Source organism: Heterocephalus glaber, unplaced genomic scaffold (assembly GCF_053883595.1).
Source record: "Heterocephalus glaber isolate CG9 unplaced genomic scaffold, H.glaber_assembly_v1.0 deba00001457, whole genome shotgun sequence".
In the NCBI taxonomy this organism is placed as follows: domain Eukaryota; kingdom Metazoa; phylum Chordata; class Mammalia; order Rodentia; family Bathyergidae; genus Heterocephalus; species Heterocephalus glaber.
Window position 1 is genome coordinate 40,239,451 of NW_028258305.1, and position 27,674 is coordinate 40,267,124.

The following is a 27,674-nucleotide window of genomic DNA, read 5'->3' on the forward strand; positions in this document are numbered from 1 at the left end:
ATTCCCACTAGGTACAAAATACTGAAATTACTACTTCATAGTAAAATACATTTATTACTTTGGAAAGTTTAAATTGGGGAATACACCAGGCACACGGCACGTATCTAATCCCAGCACTTGGGAGGCTGAGGCAGGATTGCCATGAATTCCAGGCCAGCCTGAATATATAACAAGACCCCATCTCAAAAAATGTAAATAATAATACACTGAGGAACAGCCACAGATGGTCAAGATCAGGGTATGCTGCTAAAGGAAGTCATTTAGTTATTTGAGGGTTGGTACCCAATTTACCCGGCTGGAAAGATGTCATAGGGTTCTGAGTTGAAGCACTGTTTCTCAAACCAGTGTGTGCTAGTCACCTAGCGGGCTTGTTAAAACAGGCTGCCAGACCCCAACTGCAGTTTCTGATTCAGTAGGTTTTGCGAGGTGTATTTAACAATTTCCCCACTAGTACTAGTGCTTCTGGTTCCAACAGCAAGCTCTGACAACCGCTGAGCTGAAGCACAGACAGCCAGGGCAAACCCTTACGATGGCTGTGATGTACAGAATGGGCAGCTAATGAAAACCCGGGGCATTTGAATAAAACACCAATGATACTCTGAAGTTAGTGCAAAGTATCAAATACAAACCAGGCTTGGCTCTGCCTGGTTACCAGGTGTCTGTACCTGGGAAACTGGTCCACATCACCACCTTAGTAAAACAGGTTTGGACGTAACTTTAGGCCTCTGTTGAAGACAGTGACTCTATTTGTGATTATGTAACTTTTTCATTTGAAATCATTATAGCCAGCCTTATAACAAAGTTACAATTAAAACCTCTTTATCCGGATCACCATTTAAACAGGATTCTTATTCAGAAATCACTTTGCCCTTTCTTCAGCAAACCTGGTGTTCAATGATGAGCTACCCAGGGTGATGCACATTTCATACCAACGCAGACTGGATGCCAAGGAGACTCTCCTGCCCCTCTGGACAAACTTCTGTTTCCCCTCTCCCTTTGTGCTAAGAGAGCAGCTCAGGTCAAGGGCACAGTGCTGAGAGTAGATGCTGTGGATCCAGCCTTATAGTCAGGATCTGAAGTAGTCATCAGACCAGTAAGTTGTCCATATTCCATAAGCAGCAGGAGTACTTGAGTTTAAATGATAAAACCTGAAGTTTGGAGCTGAAGAGTATCAGTTTCCGAGAGCAGTCAATATATCCTTCCTTGCACAAATACAAGGGAAAGGCCAAGGCAGAAATGGCATCTACTTGCTTGCTCCAGGAATCTTCTTTCCCTGACTTCATCTGAGTCACGAGGTTTCCCTAAGAGAAACTACTATTCTGAAGAAGAAAATATTTTTTACAGTGCTAGGGGTCAAACCCAGGGCCTCATGCATGCTACGCAAATGCTCTACCATGGTACAACTCCCTAAATCCCCCACAATAGAAATGCTCATCATATCCCCCAGTCAGAGTTAAGGACAGTTTATTCACATGGAGGTCCACAATACGGGACTTCTGGAAACAAGTGAAATTCCGTAAAAGTTTATTTGTTGTTTCTCTTCCAGTACTGTGCCATTGATTCTTGCATAAAATTCTGAAATGCTGGCTCTTCATGGCTTTCCTCTGTAACTGCAAGGAGGAAAAAAAACACGATTTTAAAAACTCCTTTGACAAAAACACACAGGGCAGAAGAAACTCAGACCCACTTAAGCACCTTCTCGTTAGTAAAGCTTTCCTCTGTGTCACCAAGTTCTGTTCCCTTCTTTTGAGCAAAGATCACTGCTCTCCCAGCTCCTCTACCACTTTGCTCATGTTACACGTGGGGCTCCCCCTCAGGTCTGGAGCCCTGTGAAGAGGCCACTAACTCCCACTCAGGTGTCCTCGGCCCAGGACAGTGCCCGGTCCAAGGACCATGGACAGGAGTTGGCTAATGAACATACTCCCTCCTCACGCTCCTTCCAAGGCCGCGACTACACTGGCCCGCACAGGGAGGGTTGTGTAGACCTGGATAAGGGCGTCTGCTTCAGCTTCTGACCTTTAACTTATAGGCAGCAGCTTGAATAATGAAAGCAAGTGTAAAAAAAAAAAAAACAGCACAAAAGTCCTCAATGTGCTTTAGTTCTCTGCTAAGACCTCCTTCTGCATTCTTTTTTCCCCAGTACTTGGGACTGAACCTAGGGTTTTCATGCTGAATTACATCCCAGCCCATTTTTTATTTTTTATTTTGAGACAGGGCCTTGCTAAGTCCCTGATTTGCCCAGGCTCAGCCAAACGTGTGATCACCTGCGTGTGATCACCTGCCTCGGCCTCCCAGAGTGCTGGGATTATGGGCATAAACCACTACACCCAGGTCTTATGCATTCTTAAAACAAAACACTTGGGGCTGGAGATGTAACTCAGTGGCAGAGTGTATCATTAGCATGCATGAGGCCCTGGGTTCCATCCCCAGCACAAAAGGAAAAACAATTTTTTTTGGTAATGGGGATCAAACTCAGGACCTTGCGCTTGTGAGGCAGGAGGCAGAACCACTGAGCTAAATCCCTGGCCCGAAAGAAATTTTTAAAAAATTTCTTTGCTGGGCATAGTGGCGCACGTCTGTAATTTCAGCACTTGGGAGGCTGAGACAGGAGCCCTGGCACAAATTCCAGATTAGCATAGGGTACATAAAGTTCAAGACTGCCTAAACTACATAGTGAGACCCTGTCTCTAAAAGAAAAACAAATTTTTTAAATGAAAAACCAAAACATTAATAACAAAAATTCTGGATTCTTTAAACTTAGAATGTAAAGATCAGAAGACACAAAAGGCCTACAGCCAAGGGAGTATTAACCATTTAATAGGAAGGCCAGAACTCTCAACACAGGCAATAAAGGCAATTTTGCTGGTGCTACATCCTTCATTTTCTCTTCTTCCTCCTATCACTAGCCACAAGTTTAAGATCTTTCCTGAGCAAGCAATAGCTGTTCTGTTTCCATCGGCACCTCAGCCTCCTCACCTCTGTGATCAATGTCATCAGTATCACTGTTGGCGTCCTCATCCTCTTCATCCAAGTTTCCTCGAGTCAGGATCAAGTCAGAAGGGTCCAGCACAGGAGATACGCTGTCTAGATGAAAAACACTGATCAGTACATGTATCTCCTCAAAAAGGAGATTCCAAATCAGTAGTTGTAATCACAAATGTTCATGATGAATATAAATGCAGGTCCTTGCTGCTTTTAAATGTATGGTTAATGTCACTTAAGTCTACAGTGTTTTAGTTCAAAGTGCTATCGTAAGCCCAATAGTGCAAGGAGTCCCGTACTTCCCTCTGAAGAAAACACAAGACACTGTCCAGGGCAGCAGCATTCTTGTCACTAGTGCACACCCTGAAGACACTACCAGTAGGGTTTTTCCCTGGAAACCTAAGTCATGGGAGCAGACCCCGTGTGCTGGTGGCTTGAGGCAAAAGGACAGCACTGCAGAGGCTCCCTGGTAGAGGCCAAGTTCAGAGAGGGCCTGAAGAAAGTGCAGGGCAAAACAAGAAAGAAAGAAGAGCCAAAGGGTTTTTCAAGAAAGGGAGTAAGGCAGAAAATGGGAAATAAAATATAATAATAGAGGTAAAATTCCCTAAGATAAAGAAGGTGAACCTTTCAGAGCCTTCAATGATAACAAACAGCCAGCTGTGGCACATGTGCCATAGGCTGGCCACCACTGCCCTAGGGAAACTAATCAGAGTAAAGTCTAGTCAAGTAACAGCTGGCAGGGGATTCAGCCTCTGGGAGATAGTTGCTATGAGAACCTAAAACCCCTGGAGAACACAACCACTCTCTCTTCAGGAACCTAGGGAGCTTTCAAGAGCACAACTAGGGTTATAAAGAGGGCCAAAGGGAGCAACATGAGCACAAAACTCAAGGGACCTGTGCCTCACAGGGATAATGGCAGGATATGCTGACAAGTAAATGCTGCATTCTTTGCCCAACTAGGAATTACCCGGCTATCCTTGTGATTTTCCTCCAATGACCCATGGAAAAGCCCCTAATCTTCAACAGCTTCTCTGAATACAGCAGACCCTTTGTAAGAGCAGACATGTTTGTCATTTCCTGTCCTCATGAGAGTCTCTGAAGGACTGGCACACAGAAATTCACACTGCTGATGTGTGCCCCGAAGATGGCACAGATGAGTTCACAAACTCTGAACCCAGTCAGTTTCCAGCTTTGTGGTTCTCAGCTGGAGATAAACCAATGTTTCATGAATAGAAATTTCACTCCTTTAACAAAGCTGTCCCAGAAAATGTTAGTGTCGCTGATGCAGAGGAAAAAAATAAAAGTACATCCCATTTACTACAATTAATAAATGAAGAAAACTGAGCATACTATTTTCGAAAAGTCCATCCAATTTGGCTGCAGAATCCCCCTGAGCTGCAACAGACTTGTACCACTCACCGAGAGGATATCAGAAGTCTGCACAGGTAGGGGCCAGGGGTGTGCATGTTAAATATATGCACCAACTGCACAGTCAATGATAAAACTGACTCAATAAAAAACTCAGTAAAGTAAGCAGGATGAAAATACTAATATAAATCAAAAGCCTTCATATATGCAAACACACCAATCAGAAGACTGAATGGTTCAGAAAAATCCCATTTTCAACAACAAAAAAGATAAAATCCTTTGAATAAATTTATCAAGAAAAATGAAAAATGTACATAAAGAAAACTTTAAACTCTCCTAAAAGTGACAAGTATACCTGCCAAATATATTCTGTGCAGCTGGGTAGGAACATTACAGTTCATAAATGCCACTTCTTCCTAAATTCATTAACAAATGGACTCTAATCCCAACATAAATACAAAAAAGCTTTTTGAAGGGGCCAAATAAGTTGATACTAAAACGTATGGGGAAAAATAAACATTTGAGAATATCCAGGAACACAAGGGGGAAAAAAAAGTATAAGAGGGACCTGCCCCAGCAGATATTGAAACATTTTATAAAACCACCACATACTTAAAACATGTGATAGGCATGTAAGTAAATAAACCAGTACAATAAAATGGAAAGTCCAGAAATATACCCAGCTGCACACAGCACTTCAGCACATTATACAGGCAGCATCCAAAGTCACTGAGGCACAGGGAGATTCTCTAATCAACAGTACAGATACAACTACCAGTGATAAAGGTGACAGCACAGACAGACCTGTACCTCATACCACACCAGGAATAAGCTAACTACATCAGCAATCTAAAGTTCCAAAGTGAAACCACACAGGGACTACAATAAAACATAAGTAAAGTCCTCTTTAACACAGCTAAAAGTAAAGACTTCTTAATTAGGATGTAAAATTTAGAAGCAATACAAGAAAAGAAATAAATTTGACACAACAAAATAAGCACTTTCATACAGCAAAATAAAACTATGAACAAGGTTAAGGGACACCTGAAAAAAGAAAAAAATGTGCCACGAAGACATTCCTACTATATCAAGTGATATTAGAACAAATGGCTGAATAGTTGATAATTAAAAGGATATTTATAGTCTCAGAGAATTATCCTACAAAATTCTTACTATAAGGGAAAAATAGTAACTTTTTTTTTTAGCAGTGACAAAATTTATTTGAAAACATAAAAGTAAAGAATGAGGGAGAGGGCCAGGGATTTAGCTCAGTGGTTCCCCCGCCTGCCTCGCAAGTGCAAGGTCCCGGGTTCGATCCCCAATATGGGGGGGGGGGGGCAGCCCCGGTGGGGCACCAGAATGAGGGAGAAACTGTCTCTACAGAGTGAGCTCAAGCTAAGTAAAAGAATAAAAAGCGAGATGAAAGTACACCCCAGGCCATCATAGGGAAAGCCACAATACCCTGGAAAAATAGTAACTTAAATGATGAGAAAATATGGTAGACAGCACTTTATTTTTGGTACCGGGGATCGAACTCGGGACCTTGGGTTTGTGAGGCAGTAGGTGGCACCACTGAGCTAAATCCCCGGCCCAAGACATCACTTTATGAAAGTAACCCAAATTAACCTTACCAGTAATGCAGCAAATCAACATTACTGCCTCCTGATGTGATGCAATAAAAAAAGACACACAACTTCACTACTATGAAGTTCTGCTAAAAAACCTGTCCCTCAAATCAAATCATGAGGAGACACTGGGCGTGGCAGTCCACACCTATAATCCCAGCACTTGGAAAGCTGAGGCAGGAGGATCATCTTCAGTTCAAGGCCAGCCCCAAATACACAGCAAGACCTATCTCAAAAAAAAAAGAAAGCACAGGACCAGGGATTTAGCTCAGTGGTTCCGGTGCCTGCCTCGAAAGCACAAGGTCCCGAGTTCGATCCCCGGTACCAAAAAATAAATAAAAAATAAATAAAATGACAGCTCGCATGCTTCAAAAGGTCAATGTCAGTGCTGGGGATGGAGCTCTTGGGGCACAGCAACACACAATGTCACCACAACATCACTGCAACAAAATACAATAAGACCAAGAAACTGTTCCAGGTTCAGGGCCATGAGAATGAATCCAGTGCTCTAAAGGGCAAATGGTCTACACGATAGACAACAGCACTGTGCCAATGTGAACTGCTTCATTTTTGAAAACTACACTTGTTTTCAGGAAGAGACACAGATGTACTGAACTTAGAAAAGCTAATAGTTCAGGAGTAAGTAACATGCACTTGTATAACAAAGTTGGATTTGTGAATGCATGCACACACACACAGAGAAGAATGAAAAGTAAACATGCAATAATGTTAACATTTGGAGAATCTGACTGAAGACTTCTGGCAATTCTTTGTATTTTTCATGGAACTTTTCTGTAAATCTAAAAATAGGCCAAGCACCAGGTGTGGTGGTGCACACCTGTAATCCCAGCACTTGGAAGGCTGAGATAGGCGGACTGCTGAGTTCAAGGCCAGCCTGAACTACAAAGCAAGACTCTATCTAAAAAAAAAAACAAAAAACTAGGCCAAGATAAACGGAAAAAAAATGGGGGAACTGAGAAATTGTTACACAAAAACAATAGCACAATTACAAAACCAGTACAGGCGTCAGGTATCTAGCCAAGAAAATATTTTAAATTCCCTGGAGGAAAAACTCAACATGGTGAAAATTCACATACAAATTTGAGGTGCTTCCCTTCTAAGCCATACACATATAAGTATATAAGTATATACATGTATATGTTTTCATATTTCCTTTATCCTTTTCTCCTGTCTCAGATATAGATGGATTTCTGGTGAGTGGAAATAAGTGTAACCTCTTCAACATCATACTGGATGGAAAAAATTTAATAGCATTTCCTCTTAAAATTAGCAATAGTGCCTGCCGTGATGGTGTAGCCTGCAGTGCCAGCACACAGGAGGCTAAAACAGGAAGACTGCTGTGAGTTCAAGGCCAGCCTGAACAACACAGTGAGACCATGTCTCAAAAAACCAAAAATAAAATAAAATAAAATTAGCAACAGGTTAAAGATTTCTACTCTCACCACTCCAATTCAATAAAGTACTTGAAATTTTAACCTGAGCAATCAGGCAAGAGAAAGAAATAAATGGAATACAAATAGGAAAGAAGTCAAATTATCGTCATTTGCAGAGGATATGGTCCTACATTTGGAAGACCCTAAAGACTCCACTGAAAGACCTCTAGAGCTGATAAACTGATGGAAGGAGCGGATACAAAGTCAACATTAAGCCAGGTGTGGTGGGGCATATCTACAATCCCAGCACTCTGGAAGGCTGAGGCAGGAAGACGGCAAGTTCAAGCCCAGCCTGGGATACACAGTAAATTCAAGCTAGTCTGGACTATATGGTAAGCCCCTTTCTCAAGAAAGTAAGTAAATGAATACAAAAACCAAAAGGATGAGAGTGAAGAGGAACCCTTCTACACTGCCAGTGGGAATCAAATCAGTAGGAAGTTCCTCAAAAAACTAAAACTACAATTACCATAGTACCAGCCAAACTACTTCTTGGTATACCAGAAGAAATTAAGGTCTGCATACTACAGGGATACAGTAAATACTAATGACTCCTGTTCCAGGAGAACGTTCATAGGTTGGATTTGTTCCTAAGTCTCACAAAATGAGCCTTATACACCTTTATCACAAATATACAATGTAAAGCATAAAAAAACTAAATGCAAGGTCCATTCATATCTGCGAAAGTTAGCAACTCAAATGTTCGGAAGTCAGGGATTTGCTGTACCTGCACACCCACATTTATTGTGGCACAATTCACAATAGCCAAGATGTGGAACCAGCCCAGACGCCTACCAATGAACAACTAGATAAAGAAAATGTGTGCATGCACAATGGAGTGCTATTTGGCCATAAAGAACAAAATCATGTCATCTGCAGAAAAATAAATGGAACCATAGATCACGTTAAGCAAAATAAGCCAGATTCAGTAAGACAACCATGTTCTCCCTAATATGTGGAATCTAGAAAAAAAATGGCATGAAAGTAAAAGGGTGACTATAAGAGGAAGGAGTTAAGGGGAAGGGGAAAGGAGTGTAAGATAATGGGAGCCGGGGATGTAGCTCAGTGGTTCTGCTGCCTGCCTCGTAAGCGTAAAGTCTTGAGTTCGATCCCCGGTACCAAAAAAAAAGAGAAGATAATGGGGGGTGGATGTGATAAAAATGTTATATTCATGAATGAAAAAACACATTGAAACCCAGTATTTTATAAAATGAATAGGCACTAATAAGAAAAAAAATGTTTCAGGATACCCTCTCAAAAGAAAAAAAAAAGCATACTCCTTTTTTTAGTTCTAACACCAGAAGCTGCCCAATACCTTTGGCAGTCCCTGCATCCAAGGACACAGAACCCATCTCTCTCCGAAGGCGCTCCAGCTGTTCCCTCTTCTGTTCACTCTGTGCACTGGCCTGTAGGTAGGGAAAAGGTCATCATATTAACAAAGGAGCCCTACCAGGGGGTAGATAAGTGGTCGAGTATGTACCTAGCATTTGCAAGGCCCTGGGTTAAATCCTTAGCACTGAAAAATGAAATAAAAAAGGAGCCCAGACTAGATTCCAAGCTCCTAAGCAGAGATGAAGAATCATACAAGTAGTGGAAGTTCATGAGGGGCAGCTGATGGGGGCCAGAAATACTAAGCAGTGTGGACCCAGGTGACAGCAGAAGGTCACACTAGGGGGCTCTGCTGGCTGAATTAGAAAAACACATCCCAAGAATCCTCGTGGACACCTAGCAAGAAGGCTCAGTGACAGAGGACTCTAAGGACAAGGACACTGATCATCTGGGACAAGACTTGTGAGCCACCTTTTTTTTTTTTTTAAATAAGCTATGCTTGGAAGGATTTATTGAGATAGGCTTGAACAAAACTGTTTTATATAACTGAGTGCTCTGGTGTTGGGTGCAGACACCTTTACAATTATTTTTCTTGTTGAATTGATCCCTTGATCATTGCATAGTGATCGTTTAGTGAAGTTTTTGAATTAATGACTATTTTGATAGACTTATAGCTACTCCTGCTTACATTTGGTTTCCTTTTACGAACTGTATCTTTTTCCATCTCCTTGCTTTCAGTCTCCATCTGTCTTTATAAGTGAGTGGAATTTCTTATAGCCTTCACTTTTTATTTTTGCTGTTGTTTTCTTATCCATTTTGTAGTTTCAGTCTTTTAACTAGGGAATCTAATCCATTTACATGTGAAGTTATTATTGATATGTGAAGATATACTCCATTCTGTTCATTTTTTCCTAGTTGTTTTGTATCTCCTTTTTTTTTCTTTCCTCTCTCATTCATCTCTGTGGTGTGGTGGTTTTCTATACAGATAAGTCTTGATTCTTTTCTCTCTTTGAGCATCTGCTCTACTGTTTAATTTTATGTGTTTTCATGATGGTAGTTGCCTCTGATAACACCGACAGATAGTTTGAGGAAATGCTCCCTCCTGGTAGCTGCCTCAGAATTCCTGTAAAGGTGAGCCAGGAATGGTGGCACACATCTGTAATCCTGGCTACTCCACCTCTCTATTCTTAAAATTCTATAACTAACCTATAAATAGATCTTGAAGTAGGAGAGAAGTGGGGCATAGCAAGAGCCTTTGTATACACAACAGGAAAAATCTCATTTCTCCTATTCAATACAAGGAAGAAAAACAATTAAGGGGCCACTCTGCATACAGAGAACATGCAGACAAATTTCCAAATTTAAACTGAAGCCACATACAGTGGCACGGGCCTGCAGTACCAACCAGGAAAGTGAAGTGGGAGAATCACTTCAGTCCAGGAGTTCAAGACCAGACTGGAAACACAGCAAGAACCCATTTCAGAACACACACAAAATTGGTATTTAAAAGCTACTGAAATTTTACTAGTTATGTCTCAGTAAGACTGTCAAAATAAAAAATAACCAAGTTAAATAAAGGACACATTGGGCTGGGGATTTAGCTCAGTGGTTTCGCTACCTGCTGCGCAAGCGCAAGGACCCGAGTTTGATCCCCGGTACCAAAAAAAGTAAAAATACAAAAAAAAATAAAGGACACACTGATATCCAAAGCACAAGCATTTATGTTAGAAGGCTAAAGGTGACTGTTGTTTTGTGTTTGCTGTTTGTTGTTTGTTTATTTTTCAGGCAGGGTCTATGTAGCTCAGGCTGACCTTCAACTCACTATGTACCCCAGGCTGGCCTCAAGCTCAGTGAGCCTCCTGAGTGCTGGAATTACAGATGTGCACCACCACATCCGGCTTTGCATTTGCTTTAAAAGACAAGTTGTCTAACAACATTGCCTGTCCTGGCTTCAAACTCCTAGGCTAGAGCAATTCTTCCTGCAACCCCCAACTTCCCAAATATTTGGGACTACAGGCTTGTGCCAAAGTGCACAGATGCAGGTTTTTACTGACCCTTAAATACATAGCCTTCTTTCTTACCAGTGATTTCTTCAGACGTTCGTATTCAGGACGATACTCCCTGGAAAAACAAACACTCTTTAACTGTCTCTGCTCAGCAATCCAACCTGCCCACTCCCACCCCCATCACTTCCATTTCCTTAAGACTGACAATAATAAAAGATCTGACTTCACTGAACATCTGACGTAACAAGTATTAGTGAGCAAGTTTATCCCTGTGGAATTCAAACCCGAGGTGCTCGCCACCACCTAGAAAATGTGGGAAAAACACAAACTCCGCACTGGTACGCGAGTGCTCAGTGTTCGCTTGAGGTGAACGGAAGAGAACAGAAACTTCCTATTTTGCTCAGGAAGTCCAATGTATGAAGAATGTGAGCAATGACCACTAACAGATACACACTAGAGTCTGTTCTGAGGCTCTGGTAAAAGGAAAAAAACAAAAACAAAATGCCAGGTCTGATGAACTAAGTGAAAACAATGTGTCTGAAAACCACAATGTGGTGGTTAGGAGCCAGCAAAGAGTGCAGCCAAAGGGCATGGCCAGGAGCGGGCTGTCAGCCATGACCCCGAGCACAGGGGTGCTCTCCTCACCTCCCTCTAGCTAAGCGGATTCCACTGTAAACTATGGAAAAGCTGGAACCACCACTCATTAGGATATATGCTTACTGTGTGTCGGGAATATGGTAAGGATGTTCCAAACATTTTACTAAATCATACAACGAACCTGAGGGCCAAATCCAGCCTTACTATTTCTGCAAAGAATGTCTTACGGGAACATACCCATGTCCTTCTCTTTACGGACTGGCTAAGAATGCTTTTGTCCTACAAGGGCAGAAGTCAACAGCTGCCCAAGAGCCTAAAATATCTGCAAACTGGCTCTTCACATAAAAAGCCTAATGACCCCTGCTTCTTCATCATTCAGTAGAGATGAGGACTTGATACCTTTTTCTTTTGCAACCCAGGGCCTTCACACTGAACTACATCTCCAGCCCTTATTTTTTGTTTTGAGATAGGATCTAAGTCACTAAGTTGGCTAGGCTGGCCTTGAACTTGAGATTCTCCTGCCTCAGCCTCCCAGAATGCTAAGCTTACAGGCATGTGCCACTGTACCTGGCTCGATACTTCTATTTTTTTGGAAAGGTTAATGGAATGGAATAGCTGGGCATGGTGACACATGTTTGTAATTCCAGTACTTGGGAAGCTGAGGCAGGATGGTGTGGTCAAGGCTAACCTAGACTACACTGTGAGACCCGGTCTCAAATAAAAAAAGAAAAGAAAGAAAAGTTAAGGAGATTTGCTACTCCTGAGCGTGGTCAGCTTCAGTACGTATATACATGGCATGAGTTCCAGAGGCACAATCAGTTAGTGCCACATATATACACAGCATAAACGCAACAGACTTGATGAAAACCTAAATGCTTTGCTAGCATATCAGAACTGTGGTCACTAAGGATGTCATCAATACAAAGTTCCTTCCCCCTTACCTTTCATATTCTTCTGCAGCACTGGTGATCTGCACCATAAGTTCATCAAAGCCGGTGCCCAGAACGGCAGACACACCCACCACCTGCCAAGCATCATCATGAATGTCACTGAGCAAACCAGTGACTATTCTTTAATGTTATATATTATTCTGGTCAAATGTCATAAAACTGTCATGGAGCTGGGGATTTAGCTCAGTGGTTTCGCTGCTTGCTGCGCAAGCGCAAGGACCCGAGTTCGATCCCCGGCACGAAAAAAAACAAACAAAAAACTGTCATGGAAGTGGCGTAGATATTTTGAGAAGTCTCTGGCAAAAAGTAAGGCTAATACAGAACAAACCACCATACTTAGTCAAGAGTCATGAAAGTAAGTCTATGGAACATAAAGAATTGAAAAAGAAAGCTATAATCAGGGCCAAACAAGTAGCGGGACTTATGAGCTACTCCTTGGAAAAACTAAGCCGGCTGAGGGTGGTGACGCATGCCCATAATCCCAGCACTTGGGAGCCTGGGAAACAGGAGGATCACCGAGTTCGAGGCCAGCCTGGGCTACAGAGAGACCTTGCCTCAAATAAACACCCTAACCCAAACCGAGCCATTTTACCCAGGCAATCAATACACTCTACATCCCACACTCACATTTGCTTACATAAATCTCACCCTTCCCACGCAGCATCCCTCTAATACTACACCTCAAGAATCTCACCTCTTGTTTACCCCTTCACAGGCATCATCTTTGCTAAGGTACTTACCACAATATATGCTTCAATTCTGCATGCTGCCTTTCACCCTATACTACATCATAAACACTCAAAAGGTAGGATTTGTGTGTGTGTGTTACTGGGGACTGAACCCAGAAGTGCTCTACCACTGAGCTACATCCCCAACCCTTTCTTTAACTTTTTGTTTTGAGACAGCATGTCACTAAGTTGCCCGTGCAGGACTTAAACTTGCAAGCCTCCTGCTTCAGCCTCCCAAAGTGCTGGGATTAGAGGCCAGCCAAGGAGGAGCTCTTATTTATCTTCTCAATCTCTGCCATTTTTTCTGTCTTCTTTTTCTATGCTGGGGGGTCAAACCTAGGCTGTACATTGAGCGAGGGCTTCGCCACTGAGCTACTTGGCCAGACCACAGGTAGGCAATGCTTCAAAAGTCACTTTTCAGAAGGTAATCAACTTCCTTTCTAATTAGGTTAGCTCAGTCCTGTGGGGCCAGAGGCTAACTGGAAAGACCACCAGTGTGAGAAGACAAAGTTTACCCTTAGTGAGCTGTAAAACTCATCCAACACCAGGCTCATGGAACGCGTGAGGTTACTAACGTATGTAGTCTCCTGATTCAAGGCATCCTGGAAAGCCTCAAAATCCTGCATCCATTCCACTGCAAAGCTGTGATCGATGATGTCTGTCTGGACCAGAGAAAAGGCAACAATCAGCAACCAGAGATGAGGTTATGTATGAAACAATGCAAGACTTTGTTAAGATACATGGTGACATCAAAGAGCGTAGCATCTATGTCTACATTTTCTTTCTCTGCCTCCCCCAACCTCCTCCACTTCAAGAGACAAAGAAATTGGGGACCGGGGATTTAGCTCAGTAGTTCCACCGCCTGCCTTGCAAGCGCAAGGTCCCAAGTTTGATCCCTGGTACCAAAAAAAAAAAGAAATTGGGTTTTGTCGTTCTTTTGTGGCCACTTCTAATAGATTAGTGGTCCTTCCCATTCTTACACAGCCGTGACTCAGGGATACCAATACACTCTGCTCTAGGGGCTATTCTGCCCTGAACACTTGGGGATGAAAGCCAGTGCTAAACGGCCATCCCACCAAACTGACTATTTCCTAGAAGTCCCCACGACTTTGCCACATGAACCCTGAAGCAGCTCTCCAGCAGTTGACAGAATCCTTCCCACCCATCCAAACCTTCTTGCAGCCAAAGGTTCTGATAAAAAAGATTATGCTGAAATAAGAAGGATCCACTTACTTTGTTCATGGCTACAATGAAAGGCAGCTTGGTTTTGTACAGGATGCTGAAAATCAAACATCAAGACTGTATCAGTTTGGAAGGCTGAGGCGGGAGGATCACTGGGAGTTCAAGGCCAGCCTCAACTACACAGAGAGACCTTATCTTAAAAAAAAAAAAAAAAGACTGCATTAGTGCAAGCACGGAAACTCTTACTTGCCTGGTATCAGTGCGCTAGGACCAAGTAGAGAGACTCAGATTCACAGTTATTCATTTTAACATGGCATTCAGTCTCCTGTTCCTAAGCGGAGAAGGACTGAAACTGTTGAGCCAACAGCTAACAACAAAAAAACTGTCATATACTCACTCATTCTCACATCAACTAATAGTGTTTCAGTGTTTATTTGTTGGTGTTTTGGAGACGGGGTCTCACTATTTAGTTCAGGCTGGCCTCGACCTCACTATGTAGCCCAGGCTGGCTTTGAACTCAACAGCAATCTTCCTGCCTCAGCCTCCTGAGTGCTGGGATTATAGGCATGCACCACAATTGGCCCTAGTTTGCTTTTTTTTTTGTACTGGGGATCGACTCAGGACCTTGTGCTTGCATGGCAGGCAGTGGAACCACTGAGCTAAAGCCCTGGCTCCTAGTTTTTATACTTTATAAAATAGTTGTCCTGGGGCTGGGGATTTAGCTGAGTGGTTTCGCCGCCTGCTTCGCAAGCGCAAGGACCTGAGTTCGATCCCCAGTACCAAAAAACAAAAAAACAAAAAAGACAAAAAAAAACCCAAATAAAATAGTTGTCCTTTTTCTAGAGGAAGAAACAAAAATCTATTGAATACCCCTGTTGTTCCAAGTAAGCACTTTTATATGTATTATAAGTATAGGGGCATGCCTGTAATAGAGGCTGAGGCAGGAGGGTTGCTGGAAGTTCAAGGCTAGCTTGTGATCCAGTGAGTTCAAGGCCAGCCTGAACTACATAATCTCAAAAACAAAAAATATGCAATGTAAATATATCCAATTTTTGTCAATTACACCTCAAGAAGTTGGGGAATAACATTATTTTACAGCCCACACATGATGCACAAGGCCACAAACCTAGCACTCTGGGAGGCTGAGGCAGGAGGATCACAGTTTGGGCCCAGCCTGGTCATCTTAGTGAGACCTTGTCTCAAACTGAAAAAAGGGGTGAGGGAGAGGGTAGGAATGCAGCTCAGTGTGAAGGCCCTGTTCAATCCTTAGTACAGGAAAGAAAAAGTTATTTTACAGACTGAAGCTTTTAAAATTTTTCCTAGGTTTATTGATATAAATTTGACCCAAAAAAGGATATTTTAAGGGGTACAATGCAATTTTTAAAAAGTAGATCTTCCCCTTCTCTTTATTTATTCATTCATTCATGCATTCATTCATTCATTGGGGTGCTAGGGATCAACCCCAGAGCCTGCCTATGCTAAGCCTGTGCTCAACAGCTGAATTATACTCCTAGCCCCAGGACATTTTGATCTGTTGAAGTGATTACTACAATTAAGCTAATCAAACAACTGTCCTTTAAATAACACAAAAATGAAATAATTAGGTTAGTCATGAGATTTCCATTTGGATTAGGCTTTTTTGCATCCAATGAGAAGAAACAACATTCCTACTGAAATCACAAGAGACAAGGTGGTGGTGGCTTTTGTGTACCCTTAAGATTAAGTTCTAGGGCGGGGGATTTAGCTCAGTGGTTTCGCTGCCTCAAAAGCACAAGGTCCCAAGTTCAATCCCAGGTACCAAAAAAAAAGTAAATGTTTGGCGGGGATTTAGCTCAGTGGTTTCGCCCCTGCTGCGCAAGCACAAGGACCCAAATTCAGTGCCTGGTACCAAAAAAAAAAAAAAAAAAAAAACCCTGGAAACAAAGCTTTTGTAAATAAGGAGGTGAAAACTGGTTGAAGGGAGGGGAGGGTAATGGGAAAAAAAGAAGCAAGATATAAGATATATCATATACAGGTACACATTCCTTATGATGAATGTAATCATTATGTACATCTAAAATGTAGCAATAAAATGAAAAACGAAAAAGAAAAAGAAAGCACAAGGACCCGAGTTCAATCCCCGGTACCAAAAAAAAAAAAAGGTTAAGTTCTCTCAGCTTTCATGATGGACTACCTTCTGCTTGGTCTTTTTCTTTTTTTTGCAGAAGTGGGGATTGAAGTCGGGGGCACTCTTCTACTGAGCTACATCCAGCCCTTTTTATTTTTTTTGGTGCTGGGGATGGAACTCACAACCTTCCGCTTAAGAGGCAGACACAGTGCCACTGAGCTAAATCCCCAGCCCTACCACTTTTTTTTGAGACAGTCTGGCTAAGCTGCCCAGCAGGACTCAAGCTTGTGATCCTCTTGCCTTACCCCGCTCAGTGCTGGGATTACAGACCACGCCCAGCTCCCTCAGTCCTAATGTGCTGACACAGTGCAGTGAGGCACGTCCCCTCTCCCTGTTCACACTTCAGGCGCACCTGTGCAATGTATTCACAGTAGTTCCTCGTGTTACCATTTCACTCTACCTGTTACAGCACCATTTGGATCAGATTTGTATTTCATTCAACTGGGAGCAACCACTATAAGGTTCATAGGCATATAGATATTTCTTTTTGCTTTGTTTTTTGTTGTTTTTTTTTTTGAGACAGGGTCTTGCAGTATAGCCCAAGCTGGCCTCGAACTTGAGATCCTCCTGCCTCAGCCTCCCAATTGTTAGAATCATGGGTGTTTGCCACCACATCTGGCCCTAGACCACCTATTTCTATAATAAGCCAAGAGGGGAAGATCAGAAGGTGATGACTAAGAATGCTAACAGCACATGTGTTTTCTCTGACTTTCTCCAACTCACAGGCACTCAGCTGAGTGGCAAATCAAAGTAAGCACAATCCAAAGGTACACAACCAGGATTCAAAAACAAAAAGGAGAGAAGAGAAGGAGGCCTCATTTCTTGGTGGAAAACTCCCTACCAGTAACCAGTTACCTGCAGGCATACAGCATATTGGACATGAAGGTCACTGGGTTAGTACTTCGCGATGTGTCCATCACGTAGATGACTACTGTTGGAAATGACGATGCCTAAAGCCACAAAAAAATTGAAGCCTTGGTCAGAGGGCTCATGCCCTGTCCCATACTCTTTTTCTGCCTCCCTGAACAGGGAAGAACCATTTCAGACAGGGTGTGCAGAGCCACCATGGCTCCCTCCAACACACAGTCCTGGACAATTAAACAGATACTACGTCGGTCTAGGCCTCAGCTACTGTCAGGAACGAAACCTAGAATACTCACCAGAGCCTCGGTGATGATTGTCCCAGAAGCTGACCAGGTGAATACTTCAATCTGTCCGGGCGTGTCAATCAAGACATATCTGTATGTAAGGAAGGCATTAAAGAAGTGCTAAGAGTTGTGAGATGCTGAAAGTATTACATCACACAGAACAGTAGATATGCCAGCCATAGTGAGGCATACCTGTAGTGCCAGCTACTCTAGAGGCTGAGGCAGGAGGATCACAAGTTGAAGGCCAGACTACACAATTTAGCAAGACCTTATCTCAAAATAAAACAAAAAGGGCTAGGGATGTAGCTCAGTGGTAGAGTTTGCCTAACATAGTCCTAGGTTCCATTCCCAGTACTATTTAATTTTTTTTTGGTACCAGGGATCAAACTCAGGACCTTGCGCTTTCGAGGCAGGCAGCGGAACCACTATTAAATAAATTTTTTTAAAAAGCAAAAAATCTATTCAATATCTACACTGACAAGTGGACTTCCTACCATGGCCCTTAAACTGCATACCATATTCCTAGACTTTGTTCCATGACAATATTCATGCTAAGGACCAAGAGCACCACACTGTGAACTGCTGCAAATGCTAATGGAAAACTGTTACAGAAGCACAATGCATTAAACTTGAGAGATATACAAAACCAGAAAGTAAACTCCTGGAAAAACATCTGGCTGCGTGGGGATAAGGGAGTACAGAGGACAGCTGGAGGGATAGGTACTGCTAGGCCATCTGTCTGAAGTGATGAAAACATTCTAAAATTTATAGCCAGGCCTGATGGCACAGGCCTCTACTCCCAGCACTCGGGAGGCTGAGGCAGGAGGATCACCTTGAGTTTGAGGCCAGCCTGGGCTGCACAATGAGTTCAAGGTCAACCTGAACTGCACAGTGAGACCCTGCCTCAAAAAAACTAAATAAATAATAATAATAAAATAAAATTGATCGGGCAATAGTTGCACAATTCTGAGAATATACTAAAAGCCACTGAATTGTACATTTTAAACAGGTGAATTAGATAGTACATAAATTGTACTTCAGTAAAATATTTTGTTTACATGGGCAACACCAGGCTAGAGTTGTAGACCAGTGGAAGGGCGTGTGCTTAGTATACACAAGCCTCTGAGTTTGAGGCCAGCACTACAAGAACAAACCAGCAGCTAGCCATGGTGGCATATGCCTGTGATCCCAACTACCACAGATGCCAAAGCAGGAAGGAGAAGGGCCACTTCCAAGCCAGCCAGGTAACTTAGGGGGTCCTGTCTTAAAATGAGTAGGAAAGCCTAGGTCTAGCTCAATGCTAGAGCACTTGCCCAGCAAACCCAAATGGCCTGGGTTTGATCCCCAGTACCGATAAATAAAATGAAATAAAAAAATAAATGGCAAAAAAATTTATGAAACATTTCTCCAAAAACACAGCAGTGCCCTAAAGACACTGGACATTATTAGTCATTATGGAAATATGAATGAAGGCCACAATTCCATACCACTTCTCAACCACTAGGAGAGCTATAATCAAAAACAAAAGGGGGTTGGAGGTATAACTCAGTGTTATAGTTCATGTTTAGCATGCACAAGGCTCTGGGTCTGATCCTCAGCACAGAAAAGAAATTTAAGTAAGGTGTGGTGGCGCAGGCCTCTAATCCCAGCTGTAAGGCTGAGAGAGGACTGCAAATTTGGCCCCAGTCTGAGTGACCTAGTAAGACCTTGTCTCATAATAAAAATTTAAAAAGGGCTGGGGATGTCACTCAGTGAGAAAGCCCTAGGTTCAACCCTAGTACAACAACAGCAACAAAAAAAGGTCATTAACAAGTGTTGTGGAGACTGGCGATTGTGGGTGTAGCTAAATCACGCTGCTGGTGGAAATGAAAAATGGGGCAGATGCTAGGGGATGGGGAAAGGAAAAGTGAGGAGTGACTGGTAATGAGTATGGGGCTGGGGGAATGATGAGAACGGTGTCCAATTAGTGGCGATGAATGCACAAGCTAGTGAATGTACAAAAGCATTACATTATACATTTTAAAAGAGAAAGTGAATCATATTGCAGTGAAGTTGCTATTTTCTTTAAAAACAACTGCCTCTAGGGCTGGGGATTTAGCTCAGTGGTTCTGTGGTCTGCCTTGCAACTGCCAAGGTCCCGAGTTCGATCCCCAGTACCAAAAAAAAACCCCAATTGGCTCTAGTGGGCCAGAAAACGATTTCTCAGCAAAAAGTTTTTCTTGTGGCGAGCTGACCTAACTGACAAAGAGCCACCCCCAGCTCATCCCCCTCCCACACCTAACACATGTCCTCCTTCATTGTCCTTTGTTCTCAGGAAGTGTCTGTATCCAGTGTACTTTTCTATCAAATCATGTAACCTAAATGTAGCTTCCTCAATCTTGCACTGATAATAAATGCCTTGCTTCCGTATTCCAACCCCCTTTCCCTTAATTCATATAAACCCTGTTCACTGTCAGCTCCGGGCTGATTACTCTGTGGAGAAATCCCTCATCAGTCCACCACTGTAATAAACTTGTCTCCAACCTCCGGGTGCGTTCTCAATTCCTCTTGGCCTGATCTTGCTATACCACTAAGAGCTGCCACACTGTGGACTATAAGCCTGTCGTTACACTAGAATAATCCACGGTGTAAGAACACTTTTACACATCGTCCTCCTATCTCTGTGTATATACAGAATCGCAGAATGCCAGTCATGGAAAACTGAGCCTTCACTGGTAGTAGAAATCAGGGTAACCGTTTTATCTTTTAAGTACTGTGTAGGTTTTAATTCTTTACAGTGAATCTATGTGCTTTTAAAAAAAAAAATTGCCTTTTTTCTTGAAAAAAAGTAAACCTATGAAATAATAGCTACATGTGGATAATACTTTACATTTTGCTACTTTTCAAATTGAAAAACTATTTTCTCTGAATCATGTAAATTATATTCAGCTAAACAAGGGTTAGAAGGATATTCAAGAGGCTTTAATGTCAACAAACAGTTTCCCAAGAGAAGGCTGGTAGACACAAGAATTTGAACATCATAGGGCCAGAGATTTAGCTCAGTGGCACTGTGCTTGCCTCGCAAGCACAAGGTCCTGAGTTCGATCACCAGTACCAAAAAAAAAAAAAAAAAAGAATCTGAACATCTCAAGATACCTCCAGAGCTAGGGATTTAGCTCAACGGCACCACACCCACCTCACAAATGCAAGGTCCTGAGATCAATCACCAGTACCAAATTTTTTTTAAAAAGATACCTCCAGAGCCAGGTGTGGTGGAGCATGCCTATAATCCCAGCATTCGGGAGGTTGTGGCAGGAGGATCACTGCAAGTTGAGGCCAGCCTGGGCTATGTAGTGAGTTCAAAACCAGCCTGCATTACATACTGAGACCTTGTCTCAAAAAGCAAAACAGGCCAAGGATTTAGCTCGGTGGCATAGCGCCTGCCTGGCAGGCATGAGGTCCTGAGTTTGATCCTTAGTACCAAAAAAAAAAAAGGAAAACTAAACAAAACGATACCTCCAAAGAAGTCATGTAAATTGGCAGCCACAGTAATAAGAGGTGGGAAATACTAAATTCAGCTCTGTACTACACAGCACCTTAATGATTTTGTCATTCACTTTTTCTTACTTCTGCAGGCTTCACCTCAATCAACACCCTTTCTGGTCTTCATGGAACCCCAAAGCTATCAAAGGCCTAGAAATGTGCAGAATAAGAAACAGGTGTTCAGCTGACATGACTTACTTAGAAGTGTTCTGGGCTTTCTCAACAAATTTCATCACCTAAAAGAAAAAGATGCCAGTTACAACAGGATCTAAGGTCACTAAAAACTCACTCCAGTGACCTGCCTTCCAGGCACCGTCACCTAGGGACTCTCTATGTTCACAAACTAAGGACAGTGACTGAAAAACTCACTGAGCCAAAGAGGCACAACAGCCACACTAGCAGCCCTGCAACTTCCTGAGCAACACTGCAAGGACCCGAGGAGCTCAAAACTTAACTTGTCACAGTGAGGTAAAACCCTCTGGCACTCTGATGAAATTTTTCTTTCCTTTCTTCTTTTTTTTTTTTTTTAAGACCTTTGCTCAACTGAGTCCCCTTCTTCAGCCTCCTGAGTAGTAGGGACTAGCGATGCACTGCTATCACACATGGCTTTGGTCAATGTAAACAGTCATGGAGTGATATCACAGGAAAGTATTATGGAAGCAGGCGACAGAGAAAACCTGTCACAAGGAAAAAGTGTCCTTTTTATGCCTGCTACCCGACCCGACACCCGGCCCCCCACCACAGCCTCAGATAAAACCACAAGCCCCTATGAAAAAAGAACCCAGAGCTCTTGCATTTGTTTTGTTGGCTGTCACGAAGAGTAAATAAAAACTGTCTCACAACACTGATCGTCTTTTCATAGTCTCCTTCTCTGTCTACCAAGATGCCTACTTCTTTTCTGTATTTCTGCCCAGGTTTGCTGCTCTTCTTTATAAATGTAATGAGGCCAAGGCACGAGTCACGTTTCTACACAGCCACATCTGTCAACACAAAGACAGATGTACCTGATCAAATCTGGTAGCAAAGAGATTGAGCGAGGTCACGATGCCACCGTTGGGCCCAAGTCCATATCTGGGCACTCAGTTGAGGATTTATACTTGATAGATTAGATGTAAAGTTCACCCCTACAGTATTAGTCACCCAATAGCATTAGACTAGTATTCCATTAGTAGACATAGGCACAACCTAATCCTTGGGAATAAGACAAAACCTTGGCCTCAAAGGAATTCATGAACTGTCAAGGTCTTCCTTATTCAGTTATCATTTTAGGGATGGCTAGACAAGATGAAAAAAGCAAAGTGACCAAAATATAATTACAATATATTAGGCAGTAACAGCCTATCAGCTTTAGCCATTACAATCAGCTATATAACACTCCCTGCTCTCATCATTATCAATCAAGCAACCTGCTGATTAGAATTTATGATTAGATTTGCCTACATGGACAGCACACATGTCACACAGGAATGCACCAATCAATCTAACTACACATACTCATTCCAAGTCTCCCTGTGTGAAGAGGTAGTAATCAGAGAATGTATCAATTCTCCAAGGCAATACCACATTATGGGACCCAAGCAGTAGTGAGCTAGCCTCTTATTTTTCCTAATTAACTTTTTTTTTTTTGGTACCGGGGATCGAACTCAGGATCTTGAGCTTGCAAGGCAGGCGGCAGAACCACTGAGCTAAATCCCCGGCCCTCCTAATTAACTATTAACTATAGACAACAGTCTATGGCTGAGGGACACAGTCAGAAAACAGATCACAAACTAAAATGGTATTTCTGATACCTCACCTCCATTGATCTAACATTCTCCTAAGAAAATGACTTCCATCAATACTTTTGATTGTATATTTCAACAGCTAAGGCAAAAACACTCTCAAACCCATAAAACACAGAGACAGCTACTGTAGTAGACACTGAAAAGGATACTGTTTCATGACTTCTTTATACTTCACAGTGTCACGAATATCTAAAAAAAAAAAAAGAATTAACTAGAACATAACACATATGGAAAAAATAATTCAGACTTTAGGGTCCTAAGCCGACAGGCCTCTCAAGTGCAGAACAGTAAGTTTCCACTCTTGGTATCAGAATTCTTTTTCATATTGGTTTTCTTTCTTTTTTTTTTTTTTTTGAGACCGGCTTTGCTATGTAGTACAGGCTGGCCTTGAACTCACTATGTAGCCCAAACTGGCCTCCAAGTTATGGCAATCCTTCTGCCTCAGCCTCCCAAGTGCTGGGATTATAGGCATGCACCACCACTCCCAGCTTCATACTGGTTTTCTAAAAAAAAAATTTAAGCAAAGTTCACTGAATTGTGATAGAAAAAGAAGGAAGACCATGAGGAGAAAGAACAGAAGGGTAAAAGGTGTCCTATAACCACTTGCCCTGCCAGCAAAAAACTAAAACTACTTTGCCCCCTCACAGCAGTTAGGGGTACTTCTTCAAAGGGGGAAATATTGCAGATAGGTAAGTTAATTAGATATCTTGTTGGCAGTTAGGGCCAGCCCAGGAGGTGCCAACACAAAGGACAATGAAGACACATTCACCGAAGGCCAGCATTGTAAAAGGAGAGAAACTATCACACCCATGTAGGATGAATAGCAGTGTCTGATATTCTAAGCAGGTATCAATCACCTGGGTGGGGGCCCAAGGTCTTAACCCACACTCTCCAGGAAAGATCCCTGACCCACCCTTACTGAAAATCCTGGTACACTTGCTACATGACTTGCTCCCCCATTTGACCCCCATTTAATCAATATTACCTGGGTGATTGGTCATGGTTTTGCCCCACCTCATGGCCACCTTGTAAATTTCCATTGGGTCTTATAGTTTTGTCCCACTTTATACCTCCCTCACCACATGCTTTTGCTGTATAAAGCATCCTTGAAAAGTGGGGTGGGCGGACAATCCATTTTCTGGTCCCCCTTCTGTCTCTCTTAGGCAGAAGCTTTCTATCTCCCAATAAATTTTTCCTACTCTTCAAAAAAAAAACCTTAAACTAATCTATTGTGCTTTTCTTGCCAGAATACTCTTCTATTAACTTCATCTTTCCACTGATTTCCTTCTATATACAAGATAACTGCCAAGAAACTCATGAACCATGTTAGGCTAGGAATACTCAAGTTATGGTAGAGACATTCTAAAACAAGGTGAAAGCTGTTATGCAACCTAAGTATCAGTGGCCATAGGCACAGAAAGGCAGGAAAAAAACCAGTAACAAAAGACCTATTTCTGCCGGGGATTTAGCTCAGTGGTTACGTGCTGCCTGCCTCACAAGCCCAAAGACCTGAGTTCAATCCCCTGTACCTAAATACATAAATAAATAAACTCAAAAGACCTATTTTTCACCCCCCCACCCCCGTACCGGGGATCCAACTCAGGACCTTGCATTTTCGAGACAGGCGTGGCCCCACTGAGCTAAATCCCCAGCCTCTTTCTTACTATTTTCATCCTGGTGATAAACCCAAGACAAACAGTCTTCTTTTTTTTGGTACTGGGGATCAAACTCAGGACCTCATGTTTGCCAGGCAGGTGCTATGCCATTGAGCTACATCCCCAGCTCAGGCTTCTTAAAAATCTGAGCTGGCATGGTGGAACATCCCTGTAATCCCAGCACTCCGGAAGGCTGAGGCAGGAGGATCACAAGTTTGAACCCATCCTGGGCAACTCAGCAAGCCCTTGTCTCAAAATAAAATATTTTTTTTAAAGGGTTGGGGATGTAGCTCAGTGTGAAGGCCCTGGTTCAAGCTCCAGTATAAAAAAAAAAAAAGTCTATCCAGTAGTATCTACCTAAACCTATCCACCAGTATGTAGGGTTTCCCTCATCAACTATTAAAATTCCATCCTTGGTCCGGGGATCTAGCTCAGTGGTGCTGTGCCTGCCTCAAAAGTACAAGGTCCTGGGCCGGGGATTTAGCTCAGTGGTTTCGCTGCCTGCTGTGCAAGTGCAAGGACCCGAGTTCAATCCCCGGTACCAAAAAAAAAAAAAAAAAAGTACAAGGTCCTAAGTTTGATCCCTAGTACTGAAAAAAAAAAAAAAAATTCCATCCTTTAAGTTGTAATGGCCAACCTGACTCCATTTTATGCCTCGTCACTGTTCCCCCTCCATTTTGTGTAAAGTCAAGTGCTTCTGGACGGTGGCCTCCTCCTCCTCTTGGTAGTCCCCCTCAGTTGATACATGACAGACCAACGCATTGTTTGGTAGAGCAGTCTGCAGCTGTGTGTTATGACCTTCCCATTTGGTAGAACAGTCTGCAGCTGTATGTTAGCTTTATGACCCTGTGAACAGAATATTCCACACTTGTGTGATATTTTGTTTCAACTAAACAGTGTGAAACTTCCCGACCCCCACTAACTTAGCAAAGTTTTGCTTCTGTAAAATTCTGCTTGGGCTCCTCCTCTCCCTGACCCCCTCCCCAACTAGAAGACCCGCTTAAAAGAAACCCACAAGCCAGTTTTCAAAGTCAGAGGTTTCCAGCACTAGCCACTCTCAACCTCCAGCAATAAAGGACTCAAATTTGTCTCAGTGTTGGCGATTTCCTACAATCTCTTGTGATTGAGAATAACAAAGTAAGAACATAGGAAATATTTTCTCAAACTCTTCTCAAAATAATGTCTGCTTAATAATTTCTTCCTTTTATTGCCAGATGTGGTAGCGCATACCTATAGTCCCAGCACTTGGGAGGCTGGGGCAGGAAGACTGCCATGAGTTCGAGACCAGCTTGGGATACATAGTAAGTTCAAGCCCAGCCTGAACTACATAGTGAGACCTTGTCTCAAAAAAAAAAAAAAAAAGGTCGGGGATTTAGCTCAGTGGTTCCAGCGCCTGCCTTGACAGCCCAAGGTTCCGAGTTCGATCCCCAGTACGCACCCCCTCCCCCCCAAAAAAGCACTGCCTTGGGGCCAGGGATTTACACTTGAAGTTAGCCAAAAGGCTGAGAAGCGATAAGGGCCCCGGTACCAAAAAACAAACAAACAAACAAAAAGTCTTCCTTTTATCACTATGTCAGGGGTACAAGAAGCTTAATAGAATAAAAAAGGAAAGGATTAGCAGTGATGGCCTGGAAACCAGGAAGCCTGGATCCTATCAAGAACCCTGACACTGGAACACACTCATTTTTAATCATTTTTAGAGTCACAAACTCAAATCTGATTCATATTGAGAACCTCTCCTTAACAAGGCAAACATGGCAAAAATCCACACGCACAAACATTTTCCCATGTAATTTTGAGAGTGGAAGCAGGGTTCTGACAGATCAGCCAGTGAACTATGGCACAAGAACCTTATTCTCTGAGGAAACAAAATTATGAATCACAGCTGGGTGATGGGTTTATGGCCTAGGTACTTCTGGACTGAGACTCACTCTTACACCACTTTCCCAAATTACAATAACCTTACACACTAGGGTCAGAAAGAGGAGAGATAAAGCTGAATGGGAATGCCACAAAGCAATGTAGGAAAGTGGCAGGGGAGTGAAGAGAGAAAATGGGAGTAAGGATGAAGTCTATTTAGGTACTCCAGCAAATCCAAAGGAAACCAAAGTAGGCAGTTTGTAAAAAATGAAAATGAATAACTGCAGGCACTGAAGACTGCCAAGATTCAGAGTTTCCATTCATTTTGCGGCACTTCTCATGAGTTCGAGGGCGTGCTACTCACCAATATTGGCAGGAAAGGGAACTTCATGTACAGCTGGGTCCAGGTTGATAACATAAGGTGGAGAGCTGTGGGTATGCAGGTGTCCTGTGAGTCTCTGTAAAGATATGAAGAGTTGCAGAGATGAAAAGGAATGATAAGGGGATCAGAGAGAACTCATATTCCTTCATGACTGAAGATTTTGGCTTTATTTCCTTCTACTTAACATATCCACTTGCTACGTCGACACTCAACTCAGTTTAAACGCTCCCTGTCTTCATCACCCATCTAACTGAGCCTCCTCTACTCTAGATCATTTATTTAACTAACTTTCTATGGATTTTTTTTTCCGTTTCCTTCACTAAAATGTTAGTTCCATGTCAGCCAGAAACTTGTCCATATCACTTGAGCTGGATCTCCAGGGCTTACAACATGATAGGCACGGAAGAAATGATTCTTTGGCAAGTCTTCCCCGAAAACCAGTGTCACGTTGTTCCATCTCTAGAATTACTTGTAAGCCCCAGGCTTCGGCCAGCAGACAATTTTACCAGCGAAAAGAATCAGTACAACGTGGTAAACTGTTCAAAGCGCGCAGTGAGGAGGCGCAGCGCACAGCCTTCGTTGACCCTTGTAGGGTCCAAGACTTCCCACACGGACGAAGTGAGTTGATGAGAAGGCCCCAAAAGCTAGAAGCCTGCACGCTGCAACTCCCCAAACAACTCCCCTACCCTTGCTGCCTGGCCTTTCGCCCGCCGAAAACAACCTCTCGCGCATCCTACTACGCCCGCGCTGTTCACATCACCTGTACAAAAGTGGTTTTCCCGGATCCTGCCATTCCCAAAACCAAAAGACACACGGAGGGCCGCGAAGATCCCGCACCCGGGAGCTCGGCCGCGATCCCTCCGGCCGCCATTTTTCCGCCAGGCCCGCCCACATCATCATAGAGACGCCTCCGGGCTAGAGAGACTTCCGCTCCTTTT

At 42.8% G+C, this 27,674-nt stretch overlaps 1 protein-coding gene across 2 annotated transcripts; it reads right to left on the bottom strand.

The window, feature by feature from the left end:
- Positions 1-34: 34 nt before the first annotated feature.
- Positions 35-27,674, bottom strand: Gpn1 (GPN-loop GTPase 1). 2 transcript variants are annotated; one of them, XM_004839220.3, is made up of 14 exons: positions 27,497-27,673; positions 26,719-26,812; positions 22,989-23,028; positions 22,060-22,126; positions 21,254-21,291; positions 17,546-17,624; positions 17,241-17,335; positions 14,270-14,315; positions 13,552-13,698; positions 12,300-12,382; positions 10,837-10,876; positions 8,742-8,832; positions 2,977-3,084; positions 35-1,610 (listed from the first exon to the last, which is right to left on the bottom strand). In XM_004839220.3, exons 1-14 carry the CDS (start codon positions 27,605-27,607, stop codon positions 1,525-1,527), a joined length of 1,125 nt encoding a protein of 374 aa, XP_004839277.1. In that variant the 5' UTR covers positions 27,608-27,673; the 3' UTR covers positions 35-1,524. The 2 variants fall into 2 exon arrangements, with proteins under 2 accessions (XP_004839277.1, XP_021109298.1); XM_021253639.2 differs by lacking the exons at positions 22,060-22,126; positions 22,989-23,028 and having other exon boundaries at positions 27,497-27,674.

Bases quoted from the DNA above. Each gene is read 5' to 3' on its own strand.
- Gpn1 (XM_004839220.3), bottom strand. From the start codon at position 27,607: ATGGCGGCCGGAGGGATCGCGGCCGAGCTCCCGGGTGCGGGATCTTCG. The intron at 26,813-27,496 runs GTGATGTGAACA...ATATCTTTACAG, and splicing joins GGAAAACCACTTTTGTACAG to AGACTCACAGGACACCTGCA. The intron at 14,316-17,240 runs GTAACTGGTTAC...TTTGATTTTCAG, and splicing joins AATATGCTGTATGCCTGCAG to CATCCTGTACAAAACCAAGC.